The sequence below is a fragment of the Seriola aureovittata genome, chromosome 16 (assembly GCF_021018895.1).
Source record: "Seriola aureovittata isolate HTS-2021-v1 ecotype China chromosome 16, ASM2101889v1, whole genome shotgun sequence".
In the NCBI taxonomy this organism is placed as follows: domain Eukaryota; kingdom Metazoa; phylum Chordata; class Actinopteri; order Carangiformes; family Carangidae; genus Seriola; species Seriola aureovittata.
The window spans coordinates 15,273,673-15,300,933 of record NC_079379.1 but is presented as its reverse complement, the minus strand read 5'-3'; the positions used below and the strand labels follow the sequence as shown (position 1 = coordinate 15,300,933).

The window sequence follows — 27,261 nt, the reverse complement described above, 5'->3', positions numbered from 1 at the left end:
TTTAATGTAGAAAGTGTATTTTTATTATTTCAAACACTCGATAAGGTCTTCGCCTCATACCTGTCCCCCTCCTTCCCTCTTCCTGTCTCCCATCCGAGCTACAAAAACTACTCAGAGCATGTCACCATATTTTCCTCTCCTTTATTGCCACGCTCCAGTGGAGATCAGCGAGTGAGCTGCAGGGGTGTATGTAGTTAGTGAGCAAGATGATGGGCAGAATTAGCTGGAGATGGGTTAAAAGATGGCAGCATGAGGATATCCAAAAAGAGAGAACAAGAGAAAGAGGTATGAAGAAAAACTTTGATGTGTACCCCTCTCCCCCAGTCCCACCCACCCCCTAATGCAACCCCCCTTTTCTAAATGTAACCAACAAAACAATCATTGGCTGGTTATTTACATGCACAGTATCCCCGCTGCCCCCCTCCCCCCCATAGACACACTAATGCCTGATCCCAAAGCCATCTGCATCTCTAATGAACTGTATCACATGTACAGTAGGCTGAATGTGTTTTCCTGAAAAACTAAATATTCTAACACTGGACATTTGACTTGTTTTTGTAGTATCCCAGACACACATCCACAGCTGAAAATAGTCCCCAACAAATGCACTATTTACTGTTGTTTGAGTTGTATTGCTCAAAACTGTTTTATGAAATTATTTCGTTTTTTGTTTTTTTTTTTAAATGAAAGAATATTTCTGTGACTCCTTTTCTTTAAGATTTATGTCTCCAGGAGTAAATGGGTTTGAGGCTGAGAGACTCAAACAATCTGTGAAAGGTGGAACATATTGAGAGACAGAAAAAAAATTGTTGGTTTTGGTCATTTCGTGGGATTTTTTTTTCCAATAATAAAATATATAAAATATTGCCATTCTGATCCTTTAAGCAGTTCACCCTTTCCACTCCACCAGCTCTGCTTTATTACCTCACCAGGCCCTGGCTGTAACATAAAAAGCTTCAACGGTGATTTTAACGGCACGGGGAGAGGGAAAGATGGCTTTGGGAACGGGAATCATAAGACTGCTCTAGTTTGACATCACCACATTCTAAAACGACAACAGGTACGAGCCGTGCCTCTTTTTATTATGACACCCCACCCACATCCCCACCCCCACCCCCACACACTCACGCACACACACACACACACTAGCACCCCAAAAAACAAAACTCATGACGGCACTGAGTGGTAAGAGTCCAGGGTGCAACCACAAAGCACCATCTAGTCCTGTGGAGTTACATAGTCACACACACACACACACACACACACACACACACACACACACACACACACACACACACACACACACACACACACACACACACACACACACACACACACACACACACACACTTGTGGGAGTGTTGAGAGCTGGCAGTTTAGTGAAGTGTGTCCTCGGTGATTTGACAGAGGTGTCCCCAGCTCTTGTTCTCTGTATCTCCCCTCCCCTGCCTCCTGCTTCTCCTTCATCTTCTCACACCACCTGGCATGCTGGTTCTTCCCTGAGCTCTGTACATTCTAATCAGGGCTGTATTTCTCGTTCTCAGACACAAGCACACATGCACAAACACACACACACACGCACACACACACACACACACACACACACACACACACACAGACGTCTCTCCCTCTGGGTGGGGTTAAGTCCATTCCTCGGGTAAACTGTGACACACAGAGTGAGTGTAATCAGGGCGACCGCCGATTTCCATCCACAGTGACGCCGTCAGGGTTTGGCCTGAAGGGGGCGCTACCAACAATTAACCAGCCCTTGGATGCAGAGGGGAAGAGATCAAGGGGAATTCATATTGTCAGACATCAATGTTACGGTATAGTGCACTTTGATATAACTGCATGAAAGGGGCACTTGATATTGCAATACTGTGAAAACAATTTGTTAAAAGTTTGACAGAAAATCTGTGTATAAAAGTGTGGGTGTGGGATTTTAATGAAGTGAGCATTTATGTAAATGTTTGAACCAGCTTTTCTGAAGCTTGACCCTAACTAGGGGCTAAAAGCCAGAATATTTCAGCATCAATTTTGAACATTTTTTAAAAATTTTCTGTCTCTTGTGAGTGCTGAAAATTTATGGAAATGTAATACTAAATTATTGACGTACTCCCTGTAAGAAGATTATTCAACATTAAGATCAAAAAGAAGGATCAGGAACATGGAGAAAGATATATTTGTAACTCACGTGTAAAGAGGCTGCAGTTGCAGATGAGAGGACTTCTGAGGAGGCTGGTAGCCGTAAGAGTCAAAACCACCAATGAAATCAACTTCAAAAGGAGAGAGAAAGAGAAAAGATGACATCATTCCACTTTCGCTTAAATTTGTTTTGTTTTTTTACAGTGTTGTATTTCAAGATGGTCATAATGCTTTAATACACCTTTATAACACTTTACACCCCCTGATACATCAGAATGTGCAGAGATGCACCAATGCATCATCTTTCTCGCTGCTTCTATGTCATTGATACATTGTTCTAATATTTCTCAATCAATTCGGAGCAACAGACTTATTCGCTGCCAAGTGAAAAAGAAAATTGTCCAGCTGTTGCAAGATCTAACATTTTCATTTTTACTTTTACCTCTTTCATGATTTGTTTTCATTTAGAACATGTTACACATGTAATATAATAAACTGGTGCAAGTGTTAATTAGTTAGACAGGTAAATCAACCAGGCTGAAATATTGGCCATTATTGGCTAATTGCAGATATATTGGTATCTGGTGTATATGTTGACCCATAAGTAGCAAGAAATGTGTTGCCATTACATACTTTATCCATCAGGCAACACTGATGGTTTCACTGATATTTTCCAAGTGTCTTTCTATAAATATTTTGATCAAATTTTTAAAAAAACAATCTAATGGATACTTGTTTGTTTATATTATGTTTTCTTATAAAGAAAACATTAACACAAGTCAATATATTATTATCATATCCTATATTATCATATATCATAACTGATATCCATCAGGATGTATTATTAATGTACCATGTGTGATTGGTATATATCCGTGGTCTGTTTTGAAAGAGTTTATTCAGAACCATCTGTAATGTGATTTAAAACTTTTGATTTATTTTCCATGGCTATGTGTTTTGACTAAATCAAAAAATTGATTGACACAGCCACAACTTAACCTTATCATTACCCGTTTTAATGTTGTGGCTGATCAGTGTATGTTATGACATGCATTTAATCCTGACTAAGCATGCTGTTAAGACATCACTGACACAGCATGCCCTTGTTTTCACAGGCAATCAGACTTATGGTGTCATATTGTAATTATAGGGACTTAATTTCCTCCCCTGAGTGAGAGTAAAACACTCACGAGAGGCACATGAGGAGAAGAGCCATTCAGACACACAGATGGCACACCCAGTCAAGCACTAGCAAGCAGACAGACGAACACTCTGACGGTGGGAATATTCCGGCAGACATCTCTAAAACTCCCCACAGATGGAGTGCTAAGATCACCCAGAGGGAATCCTCGGCGGTGATATCGTTCACCATGACTCAGGCAGGAGAAAACAATGAGCTCACAGCACTCGCATCCAAAGCCACGGATCGTTAACACGAAAGCCCTCTCCACGTTCAAAGTAAACCTAATGTGCTGGACAACGCACTAGAAGAGAATCAACAAGATTTTAGGAAAATCACAAGTACTCACAGCTGTCCTCGTCATCCTGGAAGACTTTGCTCTCGTAGCAGGCGTATACGAAGCCAAAGAGCTGTTAGAGAGGAGATGGTCAGAAATAAGACGATTGTTGCTGTTGCAAATTTTTTTTTTTTTAAAGTGTTCATAAAATGTTAGTTGTGTGTCTGTGTGATACTGTAATAAAGCCAAATGGATGTAGTAGAAATACACTGTATGATAATTTGTAGAAGAGTGTGTGTCAGGAAACGTACCGCCAACAGGATCTGAATGGCTGAACTCAACACCTCGATGTACTGGTAATCAAGGAGACACCCGGAGACAGTGATCACATGGTGGTCATCAGGGGCCATATGAGAGTCTGGCACAGGCGTTACCAGGCAACCAGGACCATGCTCCATCCACCACGAACGATGGAGGGATGTGTTGAACGTCATGAGAAAGTCCCTGTCCTGTTACACACACATACATACACATTTTCGTACGAGAAGGGCTACAACTAACGATTATTCTCATTGGCGCTTCCTCTGTTTTCAAATCATCTATTAATTGTTTCGTCTACAAAATGTCAGAAAATATTGAAAAATGTTCATCACCAAGGGGTCACTAGATGAATCTGAAGGAATACCTCAAAAGGGCATTGGGCTAGCTAGGCTTTTTACCAGATTTCCTTCAAGTTTGTTTAAATAAATTACTTGATTACTTTGGCCTTAAAAAATAATTTAACTGATATAACTGTATGAGGAAAAATCACTTTTTAATTTAAACTTTAACCGTAACTAATGTAGATGTGTGCAGACTGTGATTGGGAGCTGAAAATTAGGGCTGCAACTAAATTTTGGATGTAACCTGAGAATTTTGGCATTTTTTCTTAAAAACTTTAGACTTTAAAAACATACTACATGAAAGTTTTTACATGTAAATTGACCATCAAAAAAGTTGCTTATTAATTTATTGTAAATATGTATACAGCATTTTTATGAGATGTCACCAGCCAAAAGCTTTGGGAATACTTATCAAAACTGTTGTCAATTCATTTTCTGTCAACCAAGCAATTCATAATTCCAGCACTAATGAAAAGAGCAAATGTGCAAGTTGGAACGGTATCACACACAACCCCAGGTATAAACACAAAGAACTTACCTGAGACAGGTTCCCAACCTCCAGGTAGAAACAGATGATGAAGGAGTTCCAGCCCACCCAAAGGACCAGCCATACTGCATACTGCCAAACGTACACAGAGATAATCTTCTTTATGAAAGTAACTACACACACAGGCTAATGCTTTATCAGTTCAAAGTAGAGAGGAGCTGTGACATCATCTGAAGGTGAGGGATATACTCACAAAGATGAGGTATCTGAAGCGAAACTGCACAGTGCCGAACATGCCAAGGATGACGGCCATAATGTGCAGGAAGTTGGCTAGGATGGGAGCCCACTGGTAACCCAGAAAATCAAACACCTGCCTCTGGAGGGCTGCCACCTAGGGGACGGGGGGGACAGGGGGGGTGTCACATAAACACACGCACATTAAAGGTAAGCCACATACATACAAACACTCACTAATGAAGATATATGCAAATATATACATAAAAACACAACACACTAGAAATCACACACACGCGTAGCGACAGGGACACACATACATACACAGGTCTGCCGCAGTTGTTTCCATGGTAACTGCCTGGAGCACCAGCAAGTCCAGTGACTGTAAAAGAGGAGCACCCCCTAAAAGCTCCCCCAAACTAATGAGAATCTATGGGCCGAATCCCCCTGCTACACAACAACTCATCAGCCTGGCAAACAATGGCCTGAACAACCAGCCCTCACACTGCTGCTGCCCATGCCTGCATCATGCTCACTACAGGAATAGATATTACTGTCTCATATTACACACTTATTACATTTTAGAGGAATAGTCTCAAGCTATTTGTGGGCACACGGAATAGCTAACTTTAACTCCAGAATGGAGACAAGATGGTGAACAGGGCCTCCTTGTCCCTCTTGTGCTTAACATTCACATGGTTTTGCCAGAATGGGGCTATCACCCCTCTCTCTACAGACACACAGACCACCCTGACACCAAAGCGCCCCCCTGCCCTGCTCCTTCTGCTTCAAGACACACACACCCTCGCCTGTAATGTGGCATGGCACCCCAGCAGCTGCAGCTCAAAGCTTTTTTGGTGTGACTGTACAGAGAGGCTGGACAAAAATGTCTGATTACAATGTGCGGGTCTGTAGCACGCTGCTCTAATTATATCTTCATGGTGAATGAGTGGAGAGGCAGTCTTGGCCGCCGTACACACACACACACACACACACACACAAACATACACATATACACACTTACCAACTGCAGTGAACATATCACCAGCAGCGTGCATCTGCCGTCGCACTTCCCCATCTTGGAGGGCTCAGGACGCGGCTTGGAGCCGCGGAGGCTCCGGGGGAATGACGGGTCCCCGGTCAGATCCAGACTGCCTGACCGTCTCACTTCACACCATTCCCGGCTGAATAGACCTGCCCAAGGCCGCCGCCTCCTCCTGCAACGCTGGTCTGGCGCTTCCACTCACAGTGAGTGACCCATCTTGGCCGCTGGTTTTGTCGGTAAATACCAGTCGCTGGTGGTTTTCAGGAAGGAGAGAGGAGAAGGGACAGGGGAGGAGGTGGGGGCGTCCACTTCACGCCGGCCCGATGCGGTCCGACCACCACCGACAACCGAATCACCTCGGCCACACCTTCCGGAGCGGGGACACACAAAGGCACAAAGAGAGACGGAAAGCTGTCATAATCTGCCCCAGGCTACAGACAGAAATGAGCATCATATGATACCGGATCACACGGGGGCGGAGGGGAGGAGGGGACCGACCCCGCAGTGCTACTACGGCTAACGTCTGGCTACATGCAATCTGCTACGGACACAAAGCAGCCCGTTGTGACTCACGGTTTTCTAGGAGCGGAAGAGTCCTCGTCCCCCCCCTCACCCCTTCGTCCCGATCTTCTCCTCCTCGAGCTGTTATGGTAAAGAAGTCAAGTTAACGGGCAGATCTGCTCACCGGTACCGGGGTCTGGGTTCCTTCACTCCGTCCAGTAGCGTCTTTTGTCAACAATCGGTGCCGGGGCGGGCGCAGGAGGAGCCGGGGGGAGAGAGAGAGAGAGAGAGAGAGAGGGAGAGAGAGAGACGAGGGGGGTGGGGGCTCTCAGTCACCGCGACCCCCTCGAGGAGGAGCTGCATGGATTCTGCAGATCCGCGTGCGTGCGCGCGGCCGAGCGGCAGCCCCGCGAGGCGCTATGAAGGAGCACAAAAGAAACGGGCTCTCGTGGTGGCGGAGGAGGCTCAGACAGACGAAAATAATCAAGTCTGTTACTGCCTCCCACTACCACCAGAGAGTGGATACTAACCGAGGAGAGAGAGCACCGGCCCGCGGGGCTGCTCGTCTCCCCAGCCTGCGGTTATTCACAGCGGAAAAACCCAATTAACAGCCATGTTTAATCTCAGCTACTTAACACGAGCAGCGCGACAGTGAGCTTCACATAAGTAAAGTCAGCTTTCACTGATGAAAGGGTAGATAATGACCACAAAGGCGGTTATCGCGAGGCCATATGACAGTCAATGGATAATAAAACTAGTTTACTACAACAAATCCTATGGATCCTACTCTGTTTTTCTCCTTTGCCTTTGACTGATAACCTTATGCCTGCACTGTAACTGCACTATAACGCTTGTCTAGTCCGATTTGAACTTTATTTTACTTATCGAATTTTATTCAATTTGAACTAAGTAAAATATAGTCACGTCAGTAACTCTTTATAGTGCTGAATAAACTGCCCTTATTAATTTATACATAGGCCAATTCGAGGGTTGAAAACACTCAACTTCCAGCACTTAGAGGAAAAACCAAGATGGAGAAAAAAAGGCCACAAAACTTTAACTTTTTTTTAAAGACATACAACAATTTTCAGTAAAATCCAGTAAACTGAGTTTAACAACTAATAGTAGCCATTCTTAACATGGCTCCATTCCTTTAAATGTTAAATCATCACTTTAGTTCATCCATTTACTGTCCAACAAGAGGAAGTTGTTTTTCGAGCAAGCACATATAAAACAAAATACAATTAAACAATATGACAGCAATAAGATATTAATAGTGTCTTAACTGTACTCTATTGATTATTGTATAAAGCTTATTAGAAACTGCACCAGATGAAAACAAGGATAAGATGTGTAGGAAAACATTAACGACTAGGTTGTGTGTGGGACCTAGAGGCAGTTTATAGTGTATAATTAATATGGTGAAATAAGTGCATTTATTGCACTACCAATAAATTAAAATTGTAACTTTCTTCACCTTCTTCATCTAATTTTCCTCCAGCCGATATCCCTGACCAGAGAGAGGGTGTCAAGCTCCTGAGGGAAATGATGGTCCAGACTGAATAAAATATTGCATCAGTGTTCATATCAAAGTTCAATTTCTAGGCAGTATTAATGTGTTAAGCAGTAAGAAGTACTCCATATACTGCTGCTTATTTTAAACTACAAGAATGTACATGCACAAAGTTCCTCAAAGTAACTAGTTAATACCACTGTCAGACAATGTAATGCTTTTCAATGATTTTCCTTGAAAATAGTAGTGGATAAATTATATAAAATAACTTGTATCTTTGCATAACCAGATCACAGCATTCAACTTTTTGCTGATGTCTACTCAGCTTTAGTGGGTAAAACCAGCAGCCACTTCCAGGTAAAACAACTATGAACCCAGGAAAGCATCATCATGACAAAAGACTCCCAAAAAAAGAAAAAACTTTTTACAGAATATTGAAGTTTATTAAAAAGAAACAAATCAGAATTAAAAAAACATGTCATTGTAGAGGTTGTTCTGACTGAGCATAATAAACTTTAAACACATGTCCTGAGGTTTTTCCGAGACAAGCTGCTTCAGCCTACATGAAATTACAGAGACTCCGAATTCCACTGTCAAACACCAACCGTCCACTTCCAACGTAGGAGACTTGCTTGCAGGACACACACACACACACACACACACACGCACACACACATACACACACACGTACACATCCAAGTTTGCACACATAAACACCCTACTGAATTTCTCCCATGTAGAGCCGTTTATCACTGGAGCCAGACAGCACTGTGAGGAGAGAGAAAGATGATTAAATACTTATTGTTAAGCTTGAGGTGAGCAAAACCTACATGAACTACATGAACGTGAAAATGATCTTCCCTTCAGTGTGTCTTTAAACTTAAAAAAAAAAACAAAACAAAAAAACTAACCTGTTCCTCCAGTCTTAACATATCTCTGCTCTAAGGTATTACAGCATGTAATCTGAGACAAAAGAAGTTGTTCGACTCACCTATGGGCTCCTCGGGGTGGAAGGCCACTTCATTGACAGAGCCAGCATGGCCAGGCAGCTTGTACAGGATTCTACGTGATGTGGTGTCCCAAATATACACAAATCTGTAAACACAGACAAAGTCAATAACAAGAGTGACTCCTGATGCGAGTCAACACAACAGAAAGGTTTATGTATTCATTTTGTCTTTATTATGCCGTTTGTGGTTCAAGAAAACCAGAACCGAGTCAAAATCATCCTAATGGCATTTACATTTGTAATAATGCAGATTACTAAAAATCGAACCATGGGACATAACTTTGTTTAACATTGGGTCAAATAGTTCATTAAATTTGTCTAGATGGTGGTGATTTTTTTTTTTTACTTATTCTTTTAAATAAACATTGTTTATTTAATATTTATGTTTTGAGCTGCCTTAAATGAACACCAGCTCCCACAAGCCTTGGACCTTTGTGGGTTCAAAGTCCATGGGTGAGAAGAGTGGCCACAAACAGTTGAGATGTGGCTAGACTAACAGCAGGACAGAGAGGGCCAAAGAGTGTAGACATATGAGACAGCAGAGATTACAGCTAAAAGGTCAGAAAATGACATTAGAAGAGAGAATCAGTGGATATTACTGATATGACAAAACCGAGTTAGGATGATGATGTTAGTAAGTGCATTGCTGCACTAGTAGATTTTCATGGGAGCTGTTTTTTGTGTGCTAACAAATTACTGGTTGTTTGTTCTATATCTTGCAGGTTCTTGAGCTGCTTTTCTGTTTTAGTGAGGTAAAGATAATTTTACCCTGTAGTGAACAATAAAGTACATTTTTATTCTATTCTAAGATACAGAAAGTCCTGTAGCAAACCCTCATTTATCTAACAATATGGAACAAGGTTCACTTCTTCAGAAAGACAGATGAAAGAGGAGCTAGTGGAACCTGAGGACAACCCCAAGGCGACATCAGGACAGTGGCTCTCTAGAGACACTATGACAAGAAGTTCCCTGGACTTGATAATTAAGTATACCATGACCTAGCGTGTGAGCGTGTGCGTGTGCGTGTGCGTGGTTTCTTCTCACCTGTCAGCTGAGCCTGCAGCTATCTTACTGCCATCATTAGACCAGGAGCATCTCAGCAAATTCTGTATGACAGCAACAGATGTTAGACACTGCATAACACAACCATTCTACATGTGAGCTACTATTATCACAATTATATGAAAGATTTATACTAGAAAGAACAGCAGAGAGTGATGGGAGGGGCAGGAGAGGTTGAAAGTATTTGTCATGCAAGTGTGGTTGACAGTACATGAAAACTCTGCCAGCAGGACGACAGCTGTTAGTCACTTATGTACAAAGTTATAGATTGCATCCGTTCACAGGATAAAAGTACCAAGTGCTGGTTATTGCATATCAGAGAGGGACATGTTTTGATGCCTTTTAAGAAAAAGTGAATGTTTGGTCTCTCTCATGAAGAAAACTCTGCTGGATGGTAATTTACTGCATGTGCCCTGGATCTCAAAGAGGGCTGGAAAGTTATCCATGTTACCTTTTCAAAGTTGTGGACATTGCCCTGGAAAATCTTCACACATCTCTCCTTGGGCGCGAATGGTCGAACATCCCAAATGCGCACTACACAGAGACACAGACAAAAGTCGAATGAAAGATCCAGCGACAGAATATTGAATGTAATGGCGTGAGCAACATTTCTTATACAAACACCCTACCTGTGTTGTCCATGGAGTTTGAGAGAAGGTATGATCCCTCAGAACTCAGTGCGAGTCCAGTTACTGAGTCGCCATGGCCGTGCATATTGTAGATCAGCTTATTCTGCCTCAGGTCCCACACCTGCTCAACACAAACAACAGCTCCATATTCAGAGGATGAAAACCAGTTGTCATAATTGTGGTCAGAGTCGGGGTGGGAAATAAATAGACAAACTGTCGGTCTCACAACACATGAACATGCTCCAACACAACACGCCCAGCTGCAAAATCACAAAGGAGCCTGCAGCAGGGTTTGTAACCAAAAATAGGTAACAGAATGAGGCACGAAAACATGATATGATTCTTCAACATAATTATAAAAGATGCACGAGTGAAACAAAGGAAGCAGTGAATTCACAATTTCATGGGCTGAGCAGCACCTGAGGGAGGCAGTTTCACAGCACACTGACAATAACCTACACGCATCTATTTCAGCACGCTATTTAAAATGCAGTGTGTTTTTAATCAACTACAGATTAAAGTCTGCAGCTTTTTCATTAACCATTTTTAATAAGATACACAGCATACTAAACAACCCAAATCATCCCCCTCACCAGATGTTTGAGTTGAGCCACAGGGGCAGAAAACTGCAAAATAAAAACTAAAAGTTTTTCTCAGTGATTCTTCATTTCTGTTATCTGCTATCACGGAATTTGATCTCCATATCCCTTCCTTGCAAGCTTTATCATAATCTACCAGTAATGTTGTTTGTAATGATCTAATTGGTCTTGAAAAGTATGACTAACATTAAACTTTTTTTTTTTTTAAATGTACTTTTGTGGTCATAACTGTGGTATTTTGTGGAATTGACTAGGGGTATTTTCAAGTTGGATGATAAACAGAAAAAACTGATACCAACTATAGGAAAAAGTGACTGTCATCACTTTACTCATATTGATGTATGTCCATGATGTAGGGCAAAAGCTTTTCTCAGGTTCTTTCCAAAAATATTGGCGTTATCATGGTAAGTTAAACTCGTAATTGATTTTAAGTTAGTATAATATATATATCATCTATAGTATGTATGTATGTGTGTTTCAATTTGAAACTAATCTGAATTCCTCATAACATTTCATCATGTTCATCAGATCATTTAGAATGCACCTGGAAACGACACAGAAAATAGTGCATGCTGAAACCCAGTACCTTGATGTCGTTGTCGATGCCTCCTGACAGGATCTGGTCACTGGTGTCGTTGAAGGTGACGGCCAGCACCTGATAGGTGTTCTGGAAAGTGTGGATTGCCCCCTTCTTACGGATGTCCCACAGCTACCATTAAGACAAACATACAGAGAAAGACATTAACAAAGGCACTATCAGATCATGACCCCATAACAACTCTCCAAATTTAGGATCAGGTCTCGAATTGTCTCCCAAGACTGACTAGTGAATGGAAAATCAACAAACACTAGAATCCAGTAATAGAATAAATTTCCAATCAAATGTCATTCAATCTCTAACAGGTCACTTAATTTATTTAAATTAAGCAACTACAAATCTCACCTTAACAGTCCCGTCGTCGCTGCCGGTGCAGACAAGCTGGGGCCCTCGGCGGGCCGGGTAGCAGGTGTTAACGAAGGAGGTGTGGCCCTTCAGACGCTTGATCCTCTCACCTGTTTCACTGTCCCACACACCGACAGTCTTGTCTGTGCTGGCTGAAAACAGCACGCTGAAATACACCACATGAAAACACAGCTGGTTAAGAACACAAGGGGTAACATCTTACACCCGGCGCAAAACGAAACGCAATTTTCTTCGCTAGTTTCTCTCTGCAGAGAAGCATCTTTCTTACTACGTGGTAAATCCACCGCAGCGTTTCCCATTCTATACTTTGTCCACCACAGTTTCATAGTCAACTGAAAATGTAAAAAGTTCTCATAACATCACTAACATTGTGATTTGTGCTGATGTTTCATTGAGGAGCAGTACGCAGCACATTGATTCGCTCAGCTCTTCATCGCCCCTCTGGGCACACAGAGCTGCTCCGTGCGTGTGCAGGGACTGGGCTAGCTGGTCAGTCACAAGGTGCAAGCACATCTGGCATTTAAAGGTAATGGGAGATGGCACTCTGGATGGTTTATTGCATGTTACACTCCCATGATTAAATAAGAGACTAAGTACAACCTTTTACAACCATGTGCCTGGCAGAGCGACCGTTTTCTCCGCAGATAAAGTAGCAAAAATGGATATAAAGATGCCCTAAATGCATTTGCGCCTTGGCTTTAGACCACGCGCTTTGGACTGTGAAAACAGAGTCCAAAGTGGCTCAATTCCTTCTAAAGATACATTTATCAGCCCAATGGACTAAGCCATGAATTAAGAAGCATGAATTCGACATGTCTCTTGCCAAATATCTCAGCCAGGTAGTAAAATTTAACAAATGGGAAATGTGTGTTGTTCTTCTCTGATTACAGACACTAGAATTAATTGTCATGTTTGCTTGGTAGTTTGGTTTAGACCAATATTAGTGATGGATAGCTGATAATTTTACAGACTTTTATCAAACTAAATATTTGCAGCTGCTGTAACCGTATTTCATTCTGATATCTGTCATCCAAACAGTTCCAAGGATTATAGATCACAAATTTTTTATTGCTGTATGCATATAAAACAATTCACTTTAAGTTAGTGCTGTTCATTTAGACACCTAATTATTTTGACTGGAGTTTCATCCAGAGTATACCTATACCATTTTACTTCCTGGGTGATCGTTCATACCTGCCATCTGTGTTGTAGTGCAGCTCCATCACTGCTCCACTGTGGCCCTTCAGCGTGGCATAATTTTCACAATCTCCATACACATTCCACAGCACTACAGCAAAGAAACACAGGGTGCAACAGTTTCGTAACAGTAACTGAGCATGAAAAGTTTTTAACAACGATGTGTGAATTGCAGGGTTTGTTGGCTGTTTGGTGTAATTTAGTTGTTAATAACTTACATATGAGTCTGTCAAATCCCGAGGAGGCCAGCGTGGCTCCGTTAGGATGAAACTTGCAGCAGTAGACCTCGCCCTCGTGGCCAGACATCAGCATGATGGGAGCCTGCATGCTGGAGCTTCGTGGGGGGCCCTGCAGGACATACACCGGTGGTCAAATATAATGGTTATGTGACTGAGGTTAGTGCTGGGTGAACTGTAAAATAGATACATGCTGTTGAACAATGAAAACACAACTTCTTTAGGCAAAACAGTTTAACAGACCAATATTAAATTATCCATGGTATATGGGTATCAAGATACAACTTTCCCAAATGAAATAATTCTTATGTGTATTTTTCAATCCCTGCTGCTATTTTGACATTCAAAATACAGTTCAGTGGCATGTTAAAGAGAAAATGATTAATTGATAAATCAAGAAGATAATCAACAGATTAAAGTATAATGAAAAAAACTGTTTCTTGCAGGCCAAATGTGAAGTGTCATGTACAAGCCACAGCATCAACATGAGCATAAAGCTGAATCAAAGACCCTCTAAAAGTTTTAATAAAACTGAGTATTATAGCCTTCATGAGGGTAGGATTTATTTCAAGAGTTGTATTAGACTTCGTTCGTTTTCGCTAGGTTTCCCTAATAAACAGGCAATGATATATCATCATTACTGTTTCAGTGTAAGATCCAGTTGATATTCATCATAGTCAGCTGCAAAATAAATTTTCAAGCACTGCAAAAGTCGATAGTGGCTGAAAGTGAATTAAACGCACCACAGTATTTGCTGCTTTTGAGTTTATGTTACTATCTTTTCCTTGTTAACTGTAGAGCCGGAAACCGTCCCATTTATACACATAAAAACACTTTTCTAAACCAGTTAGTGCACTTCAGAAGAAGTTGTGCAATGAATAATAACAGAGCGACCAAAACAGATTTGTTTTGGTCGCCCCTAACAGGTTTCTTCCAGTACATCTCTGCTCAAACAGGGTTATTCTTTCCGTACCATCGCCACGAGTTGCTGTGACTGAGCCGCCGCCACCAGCTCCGTCCGAGGCCGCTTCACGGCGGCGGGAACCACCGCCATGTCCGCTACTCTCTTCTTAGGTTCAATCATCTCGGGTTAGAGGATAAGAAACAGCGAAAACGTTGAAATTCAAAGCTTTAATTTTACAAAAATGAACGGACGTCTTTCATAGAGGGACGTCCAACGGCGTAACACCAACGAAGAACATAGAGCATCTACTTCCGCTGGCTACGAGGCGTGTGATTGGTTGCTCAGTTTACCGACTGCGATGATTGGTTCCATTGTTTATTGTCAACACGATTTGCACCGGATGTGAAACGGAATCAGCTCTGCTAATACGAAAGGTAGCAATATTTTATTTTAACATTTTATGCTGAATTACATTTACACCCTTTCCTCTACAAACTGGTATTTACATTTTATGCACGGACCGATTATTGTCATGTTCTTGTGGGGTTAAACAAGGTTGGGTTGATAGAAGATAATATTATAATATCTAGCTAACGTTAGCATCTCACTGCTGCCGTTCTCACTCATTCACTTTGTTACTGCAGATGTAAAGTTAGTACTGTTTTGTTAGTACTGTCCTCGAGCTTCTGCACATATTGTTTATTCTCTGAAGCTTATATATAAATGAAGTCACGTCAACCAGCTATATTTGATCACCGTGTTAGAGGACTCAGCAGCACGTGAGCAGGGCAAACACTGGAGGGCTGAGACAATGATGAGACAATTTTGTTGTTAAAAGTAATTCCAATTCAGTAATTCACAGGGATTTATTTTGGTTGATTATGTTTTAAACTAAACATATTCTTCGTGTTGTTGAAGTTCCTCTAAAATCGCCATGTCACTGTGTCCACCCCCTTTGTATCTTCTATTTAAACAAATACTCATGCATTCGCAACAAAAACAAACACCACAAAACGTATGTGAGATTGATAAATAAAACAAATAAAACTGATTTTTGAAACTATAATAGTGAACATATAAGTCCCCAAACCCTTTCACCCAGGTTTGTAAATATCATAGGTGACGTGTGCACTTATGATGACTATATAACCAAGCACAATGGCCATAATATACCACTTTTATACCACTACTAGATATTGTAATGTAAACCAGGGTAAAGAGGTTTCTTATAAACATGTTCATAGAATCTGTCCAGTTAATACATACATTGTGCAGAGTCATTTCATTTTGAAGTATTATGTTTTTGTTGATTTTTTTTTTTTTGGCAGACAAAGAGAAACATGAAACCACAAATGTCGGTCTCAAAAAGGACATTCTCTTCCACTTTAAGATACTGTAAGTAATTAAATATGTTTCATTATCAGCCTTCTAGATCCACTTCTTGATACTGTGATCGGCTTCCACTGAGACAATGTCTGACAGTGATGGTCCAGCTCCAGAGCCTGCCGGACTGGATGGTCTGCCGCCACTGTACAGCATTTCCAAGGGAGAGGTGGTCTCTGTACAAACCTACGGAGCTTTTGTCCGACTGCCAGGATACAAGAAGGAAGGTGGGTGGGAGGTCATATGTCTGTATAGATCTTTACTTCAGGCATTTACAAACAAAAATGTAATTATTCAGAGAGAAAAAACAGCCACAGAAGCAAAATAAGTGAAATGAATCACAGCATTAAGATGAAATAGGACAATGAAAGAAAGCAAAAAACCCATATGATACAAAAGAGTAAGTAGCAAAAGCACAAGGCTAACACAATAAGAATTATAAAACCTATTAGGAAAATATTGCAGAGCTTGCAATGGGTGGAAACACTAAAAACTACTGTAATAGTTAAAATTATAAGAAAACATCTGAAATTAGAAATATACAGTGAAAGAGCAATGCACGGTCAGCACCTGCAACCAGTGCCAGGTGAAAACTACTGCAGAGCCAAAAGTAATTCAGAGTGAGTGCAGAGGATGTAGGGTCCGGGTTTCCAAATTCTAGTGCATAGTGTCAGTCCGTGACAGTGACCTCTCAGTCCGAGTTAGGAGAAGAGACTGCAAGGCACCTAAGCCACATGATTCTACAGGAGTAGGATTTTAGTATTTCCACAGAATTCTCTCTCTGACTGTAAGAAGGTGTTGGATGATTATCGTTTTTTTTTTTTTTTTGAGTGGCAGTGCCAGCATCCTGCAATTTGACGAAGAGGAAATGTTACAGTGCAAGCCTGTGTTTTTAATATATTGACATACTTTTTACATGTTAGCACAACCACTGTTACAAATCATTTTGAATCCATTTTACTTTTACTAGTCACTATGACTTCCCATTAAAAAAGATCCAAGATAATCTGCGTGTAGAGAGGGAAAGAGTAGGAAGGGTTTGGGGTGGGACAGGGTTGCTGAGAAGAGCAACAGATTGATGAAGTGGAATCTCTCAAATCGATATTTACACTATTTTTTCACCAAATGATCAAAAACTGAACACCAGCTCCTCATTTTCGCCACTGGAGGGCGAACTATGCAAAGTTTACTGGGATAAATTCAGCACCTGCCCCTTGTACCTCAAATGTTGGGATATAATTTTTAACTTCATCATACCACAAAAAATGCAACAAAAATGTTTGGTATGTGTGAAACTATTAACTTACACCTGGCTTGAATTTGAAGTCTGTGAAGACAACTGGGTTCAGGACATTTCACATTTGAAAACTTGTCACTACTTTTTGGTGGACAACAACTGCATGGTGACACTGTTTCAAAATCTCATCTTTGGCTTTTCTGTACTTCCATTTCTTGCTCTAAATTCATCATCAGCAATAGAGAGAGAGTTTTACTGCATCTAAATCCTGTGAAATAAATGTTTGTATTTAACATCTAAACTCCTTCCCCTTGCACACACAGGCCTGGTACATGTGAGTGAGATGTCAGCTACACGGGTTGAGAACGCCTCAGAGATCGTCGATGTGGGCGAACAGGTGTGGATAAAAGTCATTGGAAAAGAGGTAACAACAACAAGCACACACACACACACACACACACACACACATAAACACATATACACATACACAGAGTACTGTATGTAAAACCCAGAGCACGATGACTGCAGCTCTGTCCTCCATTTGTCAGATTCGGGGTGACAAGGTGAAATTGTCCTTCTCAATGAAAGCTGTCAATCAGGGAACAGGGCGGGACTTGGACCCTAACAATGTCATGGCAGAGTAAGTCTTATTAGTTTTATTATGTGTGTGTGTGTGTGTGTGTGTGTGTCTGTGCATGTGTGTTATTATCACCTGTGTGTGTGATTGTAGGCAGGATGCGAGGCGACGTAAGCAGTTTAGAGACCAAACTGGCAACAGGATCACACTGGAGGCTGTGCTCAACACGACGTGTTCAAAGTGCGGCTGCAAGGGTACAACAACAACGTGAACAATACAACTTGTCATATCTTAAAAGAACAAAATACTATGAAATCACTTAGAAAATATGTAGCCACTTCAATGAATTATTACTTTTTTCAGGTCACTTTACAAAGGACTGTTTCTCTGCTCCGGGCCTGCAGTACGCCCTTTTGCCTGAAGAGGACGATGCTGAGCCGCGGCAGCAACAGCAGCAGACCTCCACAGTTGCATCACAGCAAGACTCAGACAAAAAGAAGAAGAAAAAGAAGGTCAATATGTGACAGTTGATGCCCAATGTGGCTCTCACTTCCTTTTTAATTCCAGCTCCCCCACCTGATGCAACAACCCACATGTCTCTGTATGACAGTGCATTTCCGTGGTTGCTTACGTTTACAAGATACAAGGCAACTTCATTAAAATTTTCAGAAGTGTTGTTTGGAAGAATACACTAGTTTTGAGGTGTCGAAACTGCAGCTTTCTTGCTTTCTTGCTTTCTTGCAAGCTCCCATAATTGCTTAATGGAATTTCTTCTTGTTTTTTTATCTGCCAGGAGAAGAAAATGAAGAAGAAGAGGAAGAGGGAGAGGAAGGAGTCAGAGAGCGACAGCAGCAGCAGCAGCAGTAGTGAATGTAAAACCAAGAGGAGGCGCCACGATCACACTCGCGACAGAGAGGACAAAAAGAAGAAGAAACACAAGAAACACAAATCTCATAAACACAGCTGAGATCTGACACACATGTACACTACATTCACACACTGCAGCTATCACACAGATGCAAAAGGGGAAGTGGGTAGCAACAGATGGACGGGCAGACTTCCAGGCCATATATCTTTACATAATCTCTCCACCAACAGCTTATTATAGAAACTTTCATCCAAGTTAAGGAAATGTTTGCTAACTGTCTTTCCAAGTAATTGAAAGTACAATTAAACCTCCCATCAAGTTAAAAAAAAGTGGTTAAAACCCAAAAATCAGATGACCACTTGTCCCTATGTAACCTCTGGCTCCACAGAGGGAGGAGTTCATACATCACACGAAACCAGATAGGGGTAAGCAATATGGCAGCATGTGACTAGCCATCTTGAACTCCAGATATTGTTCACAGCTATCCGGTTTCTAATGCTCTGGGAAATCCGTTAAGCAGACATGAGGCGGTAAAGCCGACTCTTAGGGAGGGTCTGACATGAAAAACCTTGAAATAATCCACACAGAGAAAGCTGTATACACACACACACACACACACACACACACACACACACACACACACACACACACACACGCACACACACACGCACACACACACTCAGACACACACAGAGAGGAAGAGGTAAAGCCACAAACAGGAAATGTAATGTAGTACAAGTGAGCATGACAGGAACCCCGTGCTATGGTGATATCCTTAGGTTGTCCGCCGCTTATTGTGCATCTGTGTGTACATCCATGTGTGTTTGTGTATCTTGTCTCCAGGGGACTGCTCACAGTACACACCCCCCTCTTCCTGCATGTCAACTGTTAACTCCATTAAAGGTGTTTTTATTTGTAAAGGTAAAACAAAAATGCCTCTTGATGTCTTTGTTCTTGGACCTTGAAATCATAATGTTGCTATCAAAGTCAGTCCGTGGGGAACCAAAACACACACACACACACACACACACACAAACTTTAGAAATTCTCAGGTTGGGTCTGGTCCACCCTGGGGTCATATGAAGTTAATGTTTTGAAGTGAAGTAAGGCATCCTAGGACTGGATTGAGGGATTGGGTTGGGTCGTGTCCCACGAGGTAAAAAGTTCCATAAAATCAATAACCCTGTCTTTTTCTATAAGATGAACCCTTGTCAACAAAATAAGGCAACGTCAGGGACTCAATATCTTGTTTCTTTATGCTGTTTTGACCTAGTTTCCATGCTTCTACATGTAGGATTTTGGAGTGATAGATTGTTTCCAGCTGCAGTGGTTTGACACGGCTCCAGTGAGCACACTCCCCTGTTAATCACTCGAGTTTATTGGTCAGTGTCAGTCCTCTTCATTTTCTCACACTCAATTTCTCTTGTTTGCAACAGACAGATATACAAGATGAAGTTAATACGGTCGTTTTAATATTTTTTTGCGTAACTCAGAGCATGCACAACCAGAATTGTGAACTTGTGTTCATTAATGCACGTAATTTGAAAACAATGGCATCAATCAGTCAGAAAAATCCTGTGGAATCCTGTTGTTCAACTTGTACTACCATGTTTGAGTTGACCTTTAGGGATCGTTGGGTTTTTTCCCCCCATACAGGAAATATCCTTGAAATTTGTAACATTTGTGCTTCCATAGGGGAATAACCCATTTATCTTTGTACATTGTGTTGGAAGGATTTTGAAAAACACAATTACAGGACAATGAATTGTCATTTGGAGTCAAATGAGCTGACACTGGGCGAGGGTGGGGTACACCCTGGACAGGCTGCCAGTTCCTCACAGGGCTGACATACAGAGACAAACAACCAGTCACATTCACACCTATGGGCACTTAAGAGTCGCCAATTAACCTATTGTGCTGTTCGACTGTTTTTGGACAGTGGGAGGAAGCCAGAGGCCCCAGGGGAGAGCCCACGCAGGCGCAGGGAGAAGACACAGAAAGGCCCCAGGCCCCTCTCCCTGTGAGGCTAACCTCACCGGACCACCGTGCCGCCCAAGATAAGGTTTCTTAATAATTATTTTTACTTTTTTTTGTCAAACTATTTTACAAAGTCAAGTATGAACTTTCAATCTCAATAATTTAACAACTTACGTTTTGCTGCAAATGTATTTATATGGATCTCTTCATGCAGTAACAGTCCGCTCATACTGTACATGCAGTATATTTAGTTGTGCAAACACTTGTCTGTACGAATTGGATTTTTTTAAGAGAACTGGCATGGTCAGTATGAATATTTCTTTTTCAGTTTTCATCTTTTATATTGGTTGTTCCCAACCTTTTGTTGTCACATATACCATTCACATGTTTGTGTAATTCATCATTAATTCGTATAGATGGGATGGCTTTCATTCAAATGTGCCATAGTGTTTCACTGCTGAGAAAACACAGTGCCTGTGTAGGAGCTGTAATCCTGGCATTATCTGTGTTCAGGTGGTTGCGGGGTGGCAGTGTTCATCAGTGTGTGGTCTGTCTTTCATACTTTCATACTTCTACCACATGGACATTTTTACCGTTTAGTTACTTACTATATGTGTAGTTTGACTTTTTCTATTCGGTTGCTTTTTGTGCACTTACTTTTCTCAAACACAAATATGTAGCTAAAGTTATCCATAGATGCAAGAAGGCTGTTGCATTGTTTACAGATCATCTTATCCTGTAACCCTTTCATGTCAGGGTAACTATAGGACAAAGTGGCAGAAGGTCGCCTGATTCGTCCTGAGCCCTTTCACCCCTTCACCTTGCTCCTAGTTGGCAGTCTGTCACAAACACATGACACCTATCTACTGTGGGAGGGAATGATCCAAATTTAGAAAGCACACACACACGCACACACACGCACACACACGCACACACATCTAATGTACAAGTGCAGGATATGACAGCACTCGCACACCTAGTGCTAGCTTTAACAAAACTTTCCCCTCACCTAGCCAGGGCAAAGGTAAGACACACTAGTATATCCAAGAGCAGGAGCTATAATTAACCTCTCCGTGAGCCTCTATAAAACCAGCTGTGATGGAAACTGTTGGTCACACTATGGATGTAAGTAGATGTGTACTATTATGTTGCACCACTGAACTCTTGCACCCTGCTGTTTTCTAAAAACAGGTCAGACTGGACTGCTTTTGCACAGAGTTCAGCTGAACTCATGACAGCAGCTCCAATATTTACTGCAGCCTTGAACTGAAGCTCCCTGAGTTATCTATTGATCGCAGCTGTCAGCAAATTTATTTAAATGACACTTGATTATACAAGTGAAAATAGTGGAATTTTCCTCAAGGACATCTGATCATTTCAGTGTCGAGACTTCATCGGTCCAATTTAATAATTTACCCACCAACTGGAAAAAATAAACATATTGGAAGAACTCCATTGTTTTACCAGTTCATCCAACAGTGTGGAGACATTTATTTTTATTTTTCAGGTCTTAAAATTTCAAAAACACTTTTCCAGGTTTATCACAGGCACAATGCATAAAACATTTTTCTTTAAAAAAAAAAAAAAAAAAAAATGGCAGACCTGGAACTTTAGAGAGAAAAAACAACAACAAATCATTGGAATTTATTCAGTGTTTCTTACAGTAGAAGGAACAACAGTATAAAGTGAAGGACAGGGAGAGAACAGAGATCACAGACAGCAGCAATGTTAATACTGAGCATACAGTATGAAGGGACAATGTGGGGAATCTGCAGAAGCCATACAGGCGGCCTGCTTGACCTGGGTTGAGGTGGTGTTAGGGAGTTGTGGTTCAGGGCGTTAGATGATGCAGTTAGACGATGTGTGTTGGGTTTTACTCTGCCTTCTCATAGCGACGTGTGCAAACAACTTGTCCGAGTGTAAGTGTCTGTGATGGACAGAAAAGGAAAGATAAAATAAGATAACAAACACACACACACATACAGATGTTTAATTTATGCATATTACGTAAGTACTTACTAGTGTGAGGGCATTTCCGCTGACTTCCCTGACCAGGCTGGTCTCTTTGTTATCCCACTTCTGTATGTGCACCATCTTGCCATCCTCTACTGTTACAATGGACTGCAGACAACAGGTGTTTGGATTATTACTAAACAACAGTTTTGAGGTACTTGTATTTTATTGAACGTTTCTGTTTTTTACTACTTCATATTTCTACTGCTCTAATTTTTACCGCACTACATTAATTTGACACCTATAATTATCTTACCTTTCAGATTTGAGCTTGTAAAATGTGATGCACTGTTATACGTTAAACTATATAATGTAGTTCAAATTATCTCCACCTCGACCAGCTACAGCAGAAAAATGCTACTTATTTATTTAACGTATGTTAACTTTAGCTTAACAGTCAGTTGCCACAAGTAACAATCACAAGATGAAGGCTAAGGCTAACGTGTTGTGTAACAGTAGCACGAGCAGAGATGAGTCACAAAGCCAATGAACTGACTCAGTTACGTCAGTTATAGCCTACAGCAACATACAGTACATCTTAAGTAACATTTGCGTCCGTTAGCAATCATAAGCTCCCGGTCATACCAGACCAGGTGAGGCTACAGTAGAAAAACCTGTTGTTTCAGGGCACATTTTTGTAATTTTCAGCTTTTTATACAACCAAAATGTCCTCAGACTGAAAAATGATCTAACGCACAGTGATTCAGAAACAATGATGTTTCCATTCTGTGGCTTATTAAAAGTGAAACTTAATCTGTTTTAATTTTTTCCCCCTCCTCTCCCATCCCTCTGACACTTTGCCTATAAGAGTTAATCATTTTCTGTTTCCCTTAAGTTCATCCCCCTCAACCTCAAATATTAAAATAACATGCGGATGCCATTGCTCATTTTATGGTCAGAAATTTGGATCAAGTCACCTTCTCTGACCCATCACCTCTTGCCCCTGTCCTCTGACTCACCTCCTCATGTTCACATTTAAAACAAGAATGGCCGCCTCCAACTATGACTAGTCACATGTTTGTGTCCATCATCCTTGTGACTGTAATTGTCACTCATTGCTTGTTAAATTATTTATGGACGCTTCAGCATTTTTAAGTGTGCAGTGAGTTTCATAGAGACTGTGGTTATAAAAATGTGTTCAACTCTTAGAGCCATTTAAACCCTCTTTATCAAAGTAATTGACTGTTATTATTCTACAACAGTCTCCTGTCACAACAACAGCAACCTGACCTTTGAGCTCTCACCTTAACCTTCCTGTCATCGGCGGTGGTCTCGTCAAACTCCTCGCCCAGCTTGAAGCTGAGCTCTGTGTTCTTAATGGTGCTCTGGGTCTTCACTGTCACCTTGTCGCCATCCACTGAGATAATAGTGGTGGGCTTTGTCAGGTTGCCCACCTTACGTGTAGCAAAGCCCACACCTGGGGAAAACAAAAACATGTTGGTTATGCAAATTGCCGTGGGGGGTGGGGGTGAAGACTTGAGGCGTGCCATTAAGCTCTAACAGTCAACAAATAAATGGATCAAACACCCGCCCTTAGGGGAGGGTGTAGGCACAAATGTGCTTTAGATTAAATGCTAACAATAGGAAGCCACATGAAAATAACCTGTAAACAACGGGTTGAGGCTTGTGGGAATGCCATTATTTTCACCAAAGTACAGGACAGAGAAAAATGTTGGCGGGGTTAGGGTTGGCGACACAAAATTATTCAAAGTTCATGTAAAGCCATCAAATATATGTTGAGATATTTCAATCAAAATTAATTGGGAACTTGCTGGTGGCGCTTAAAGAAAAATCAGGGGACCACAAAAGTCTATTGGGTTCATCCTGTGACGAGGATATATGACTGTTTTTTGAGCTAATGTAGCAGGATCAGAGAAAACTTTGAGGTGCTCGATTAGGTCAAGGGATCACTTCATTCATTGTGATTCATCCTCTGGGGAACATGAACAGAAATGGGAAACTTAATAGAAATCTACAATCAGACAGATATTACCATCTATCATTTATATGTGCTAAAACATTGTTGAATATTTTAATACATTTATACAGAAAAATATTTCCATGATTAATAATAGCAGGGTGAGGATATTAAGTAGGTGTTGATAAAAGCTGAAAGCAGTAGCTGTGGATTTGCCCTCCAGGCCTCTGACATACGCTCTAATCTCTATTTGTCTACTGTCCAAACCTGTAGCATGTTCTTCAAACACTGCAGGGTCCCATTGACCTGACTGCCTGTCTGGGCATGTTTGTGTGCAAATGATTACTTGCTTTCCTTTTAGGGTGTGTGTCAGTGTGTGTCTGTGTGTAGATGCCTCATTGATCAAGAGAATCGGGGTTAGAGGTTGAAGGGTCTCTGGTTTCTATGGTGACCAGAGCGGACCGGTCGATGGTAATATGGCTCTTGAGTTCAGAGGGCATGAAACTCACACACACATTCTCTCTCTCACACACACGGTCTAATAGTTTGGTGTCATTCTTCATGACCGTAAAAGTCAGACCATCTGCCCCCATCTCACACACACACACACACACACACACACACACACACACACACACACACACACACACACACACACACAAACCCACTTTATCTGTACCTTCCCGTCCCATTAGCCCCAATGGCATTGGGGCCATCTCAATATTCAATCTCTCCCATGGCTTCAAACAATGAACAGCTTTCAGCGAAGGTCACCCACATTATGCTCAAGTGTGGGTGTGTTCATGGGCTACTGTGTATCTGTGTGTGAGAGAATGCCAGCTACTTGCCATTCAGAGTTTCTCACAGTCGGATGGATTTTCTTTGCTCCGCTCAAAGAGAGCCCCTCCCTCCTCTCCAGCACTTAGGCCATGCGGTCAACCACCCTCCACTTTTTCCTCCCCTTCTGGTTCCCATCTTCTCTCTTTTTCTTTTTCTTTCTCTCTTGTCTTTCTCTGTCCCTCTTCCTCTTTCCACCCTTATTCTTCTTCTTCAACCTCAGTTTTTCATTCTCCATCTTGATTCCTCCCTCATCCCCCCCTTCATCGTCTCCCTCTTCCTTTATGTTTCCCACACCCTGCATTAACAGCTGCTTAGACAGGTTAAACACAAACACGTACCTCAAAGCATTTATCATTCTGCAGCCCGCTTTTCACATGTGCTCACATGCAGCACTGGCACCATTGCATCCTCTCTTGTTACACACGCATGCGCACACACTCACATGCATACACAGTGCACACAGAAAACACACACTTACCCAGCTCCTTCATATATTCGTCAAATTTCTCGCTTTCCTTGAGGTTCCATGTGCCAACGAAAGCCTCGGCCATGTCTGCAGCAGTGTGGAGGAATCAGGGTGTGAGAGAGAAAGAGAGGGAGAGAATGTATGAGGCGGCAAAGTGGGGGAGCGACAGAATGAGAGAAGAGGGAGAGAGACAGAGAATGTAGTCAGCACCTCACACTGCGCTGCGATCCTACTGGTGGATTTATACCGGCTGTTCATGATGTCATCAGACTGTGCGGAGAGTGCAAGGGAGGAGGGAGCGGTGAGGAGCGAGGGGGGTTGGAGACAAAGACAGAGAGAGACAAGTGTTATATACTTGTTTCTCCACAAATGGCTACCATGCAAATAAAGTATGAATTTGAATCTTTCTTAAAATGATTTGTTTGCATCAATTTGTTTGTAGTATTCTAGACAGTATAGTAATGAAGCTGTATTGCATAGTGTAGTGTATAGGTATGTTGTATTTTCTTACATTCTGAATGATTACACAGACAATTACAAAGCTTGCACAACATGCTTTGGTAAAAATGTACAAATCTCTGTTCAGGGTAATAACGCAAATTTGAATTTGAATGTTTGAGAAAGAGTAAGAAAGGAAAGATCAGAGAGAGCAACAGGGCCAGTATAAACCCCCCCCCCCAAGCTTAAGAGAATAAAAGGCAGAGTAAAGAAAGGAGAGGAGGAGGGGCTGATGAACAAGCCCCCACTGTCACAGATAGAGAAAGAGAAGAAAAACAGATTGAGCCTCAGGGGGGAGGGGGGGGTTGATTGATTGTTTTGCAGGGGGGCGGGGGTTGAAAAGAATGTCATGATAGTCCTCACAGCCCCTCTTCCTGCCTCACTATGTTTCTCCTCTGTGATCCCTCTTTCGCTAGTTTTCCACCTGGTTTTCTGCTGGTTTGACTTTGACTGACCTCAACCTAGTCTGCCAGAGCACAGAGGGTAACCAAACGCGCGTGTGTGTGTGTGTGTGTGTGTGTGTGTGTGTGTGTGTGTGTGTGTGTGTGTGTGTGTGTGTGTGTGTGTGAGTTTGTGTTGTGCACACTCGCACGTGATGGCAGGGTAAGCTGTGGTCATGAGTGGGAAGATAAGGGCATTGGAAGGTTGGTGTGTTACTACAGTGCTTATTTGGCACAGACACACAGAAAGTTGTTTTTCATATTCAGGACGACAATGCATCAGCTTCAATTCATTCCCTGGTGACTCACAATGAGACTTGTAGTCAACAAATCCCATGAAAATACTAAAAGCAACAATGAATCAATCCTGCTCACCTAGATTGTTGTGCGAACATGCATT

The 27,261-nt window shown here is 41.7% G+C and overlaps 4 protein-coding genes across 4 annotated transcripts; 1 reads left to right on the top strand and 3 right to left on the bottom strand.

Moving 5' to 3' along the window:
* nkain1 (sodium/potassium transporting ATPase interacting 1) lies at positions 1-7,274 on the bottom strand. The gene is made up of 8 exons (XM_056400101.1): positions 6,604-7,274; positions 6,010-6,397; positions 5,005-5,142; positions 4,803-4,883; positions 3,914-4,111; positions 3,675-3,735; positions 2,195-2,276; positions 1-1,767 (listed from the first exon to the last, which is right to left on the bottom strand). Exons 2-8 carry the CDS (start codon positions 6,061-6,063, stop codon positions 1,758-1,760), a joined length of 624 nt encoding a protein of 207 aa, XP_056256076.1. The 5' UTR covers positions 6,064-6,397; positions 6,604-7,274; the 3' UTR covers positions 1-1,757.
* Positions 7,275-8,462: 1,188 nt separating this feature from the next.
* Positions 8,463-14,966, bottom strand: snrnp40 (small nuclear ribonucleoprotein 40 (U5)). Its single transcript, XM_056400099.1, has 10 exons — positions 14,714-14,966; positions 13,723-13,852; positions 13,502-13,595; positions 12,287-12,452; positions 11,930-12,052; positions 10,745-10,865; positions 10,567-10,649; positions 10,098-10,159; positions 9,036-9,139; positions 8,463-8,812 (listed from the first exon to the last, which is right to left on the bottom strand). Exons 1-10 carry the CDS (start codon positions 14,822-14,824, stop codon positions 8,763-8,765), a joined length of 1,044 nt encoding a protein of 347 aa, XP_056256074.1. The 5' UTR covers positions 14,825-14,966; the 3' UTR covers positions 8,463-8,762.
* Positions 14,943-22,313, top strand: zcchc17 (zinc finger, CCHC domain containing 17). Its single transcript, XM_056400100.1, has 7 exons — positions 14,943-15,078; positions 16,069-16,254; positions 17,588-17,688; positions 17,813-17,904; positions 17,995-18,095; positions 18,205-18,353; positions 18,635-22,313. Exons 2-7 carry the CDS (start codon positions 16,116-16,118, stop codon positions 18,806-18,808), a joined length of 756 nt encoding a protein of 251 aa, XP_056256075.1. The 5' UTR covers positions 14,943-15,078; positions 16,069-16,115; the 3' UTR covers positions 18,809-22,313.
* Positions 22,142-26,136, bottom strand: fabp3 (fatty acid binding protein 3, muscle and heart). The gene is made up of 4 exons (XM_056400102.1): positions 25,936-26,136; positions 23,944-24,116; positions 22,706-22,807; positions 22,142-22,613 (listed from the first exon to the last, which is right to left on the bottom strand). Exons 1-4 carry the CDS (start codon positions 26,006-26,008, stop codon positions 22,560-22,562), a joined length of 402 nt encoding a protein of 133 aa, XP_056256077.1. The 5' UTR covers positions 26,009-26,136; the 3' UTR covers positions 22,142-22,559.
* Between the last annotated feature and the right edge of the window lie 1,125 nt (positions 26,137-27,261).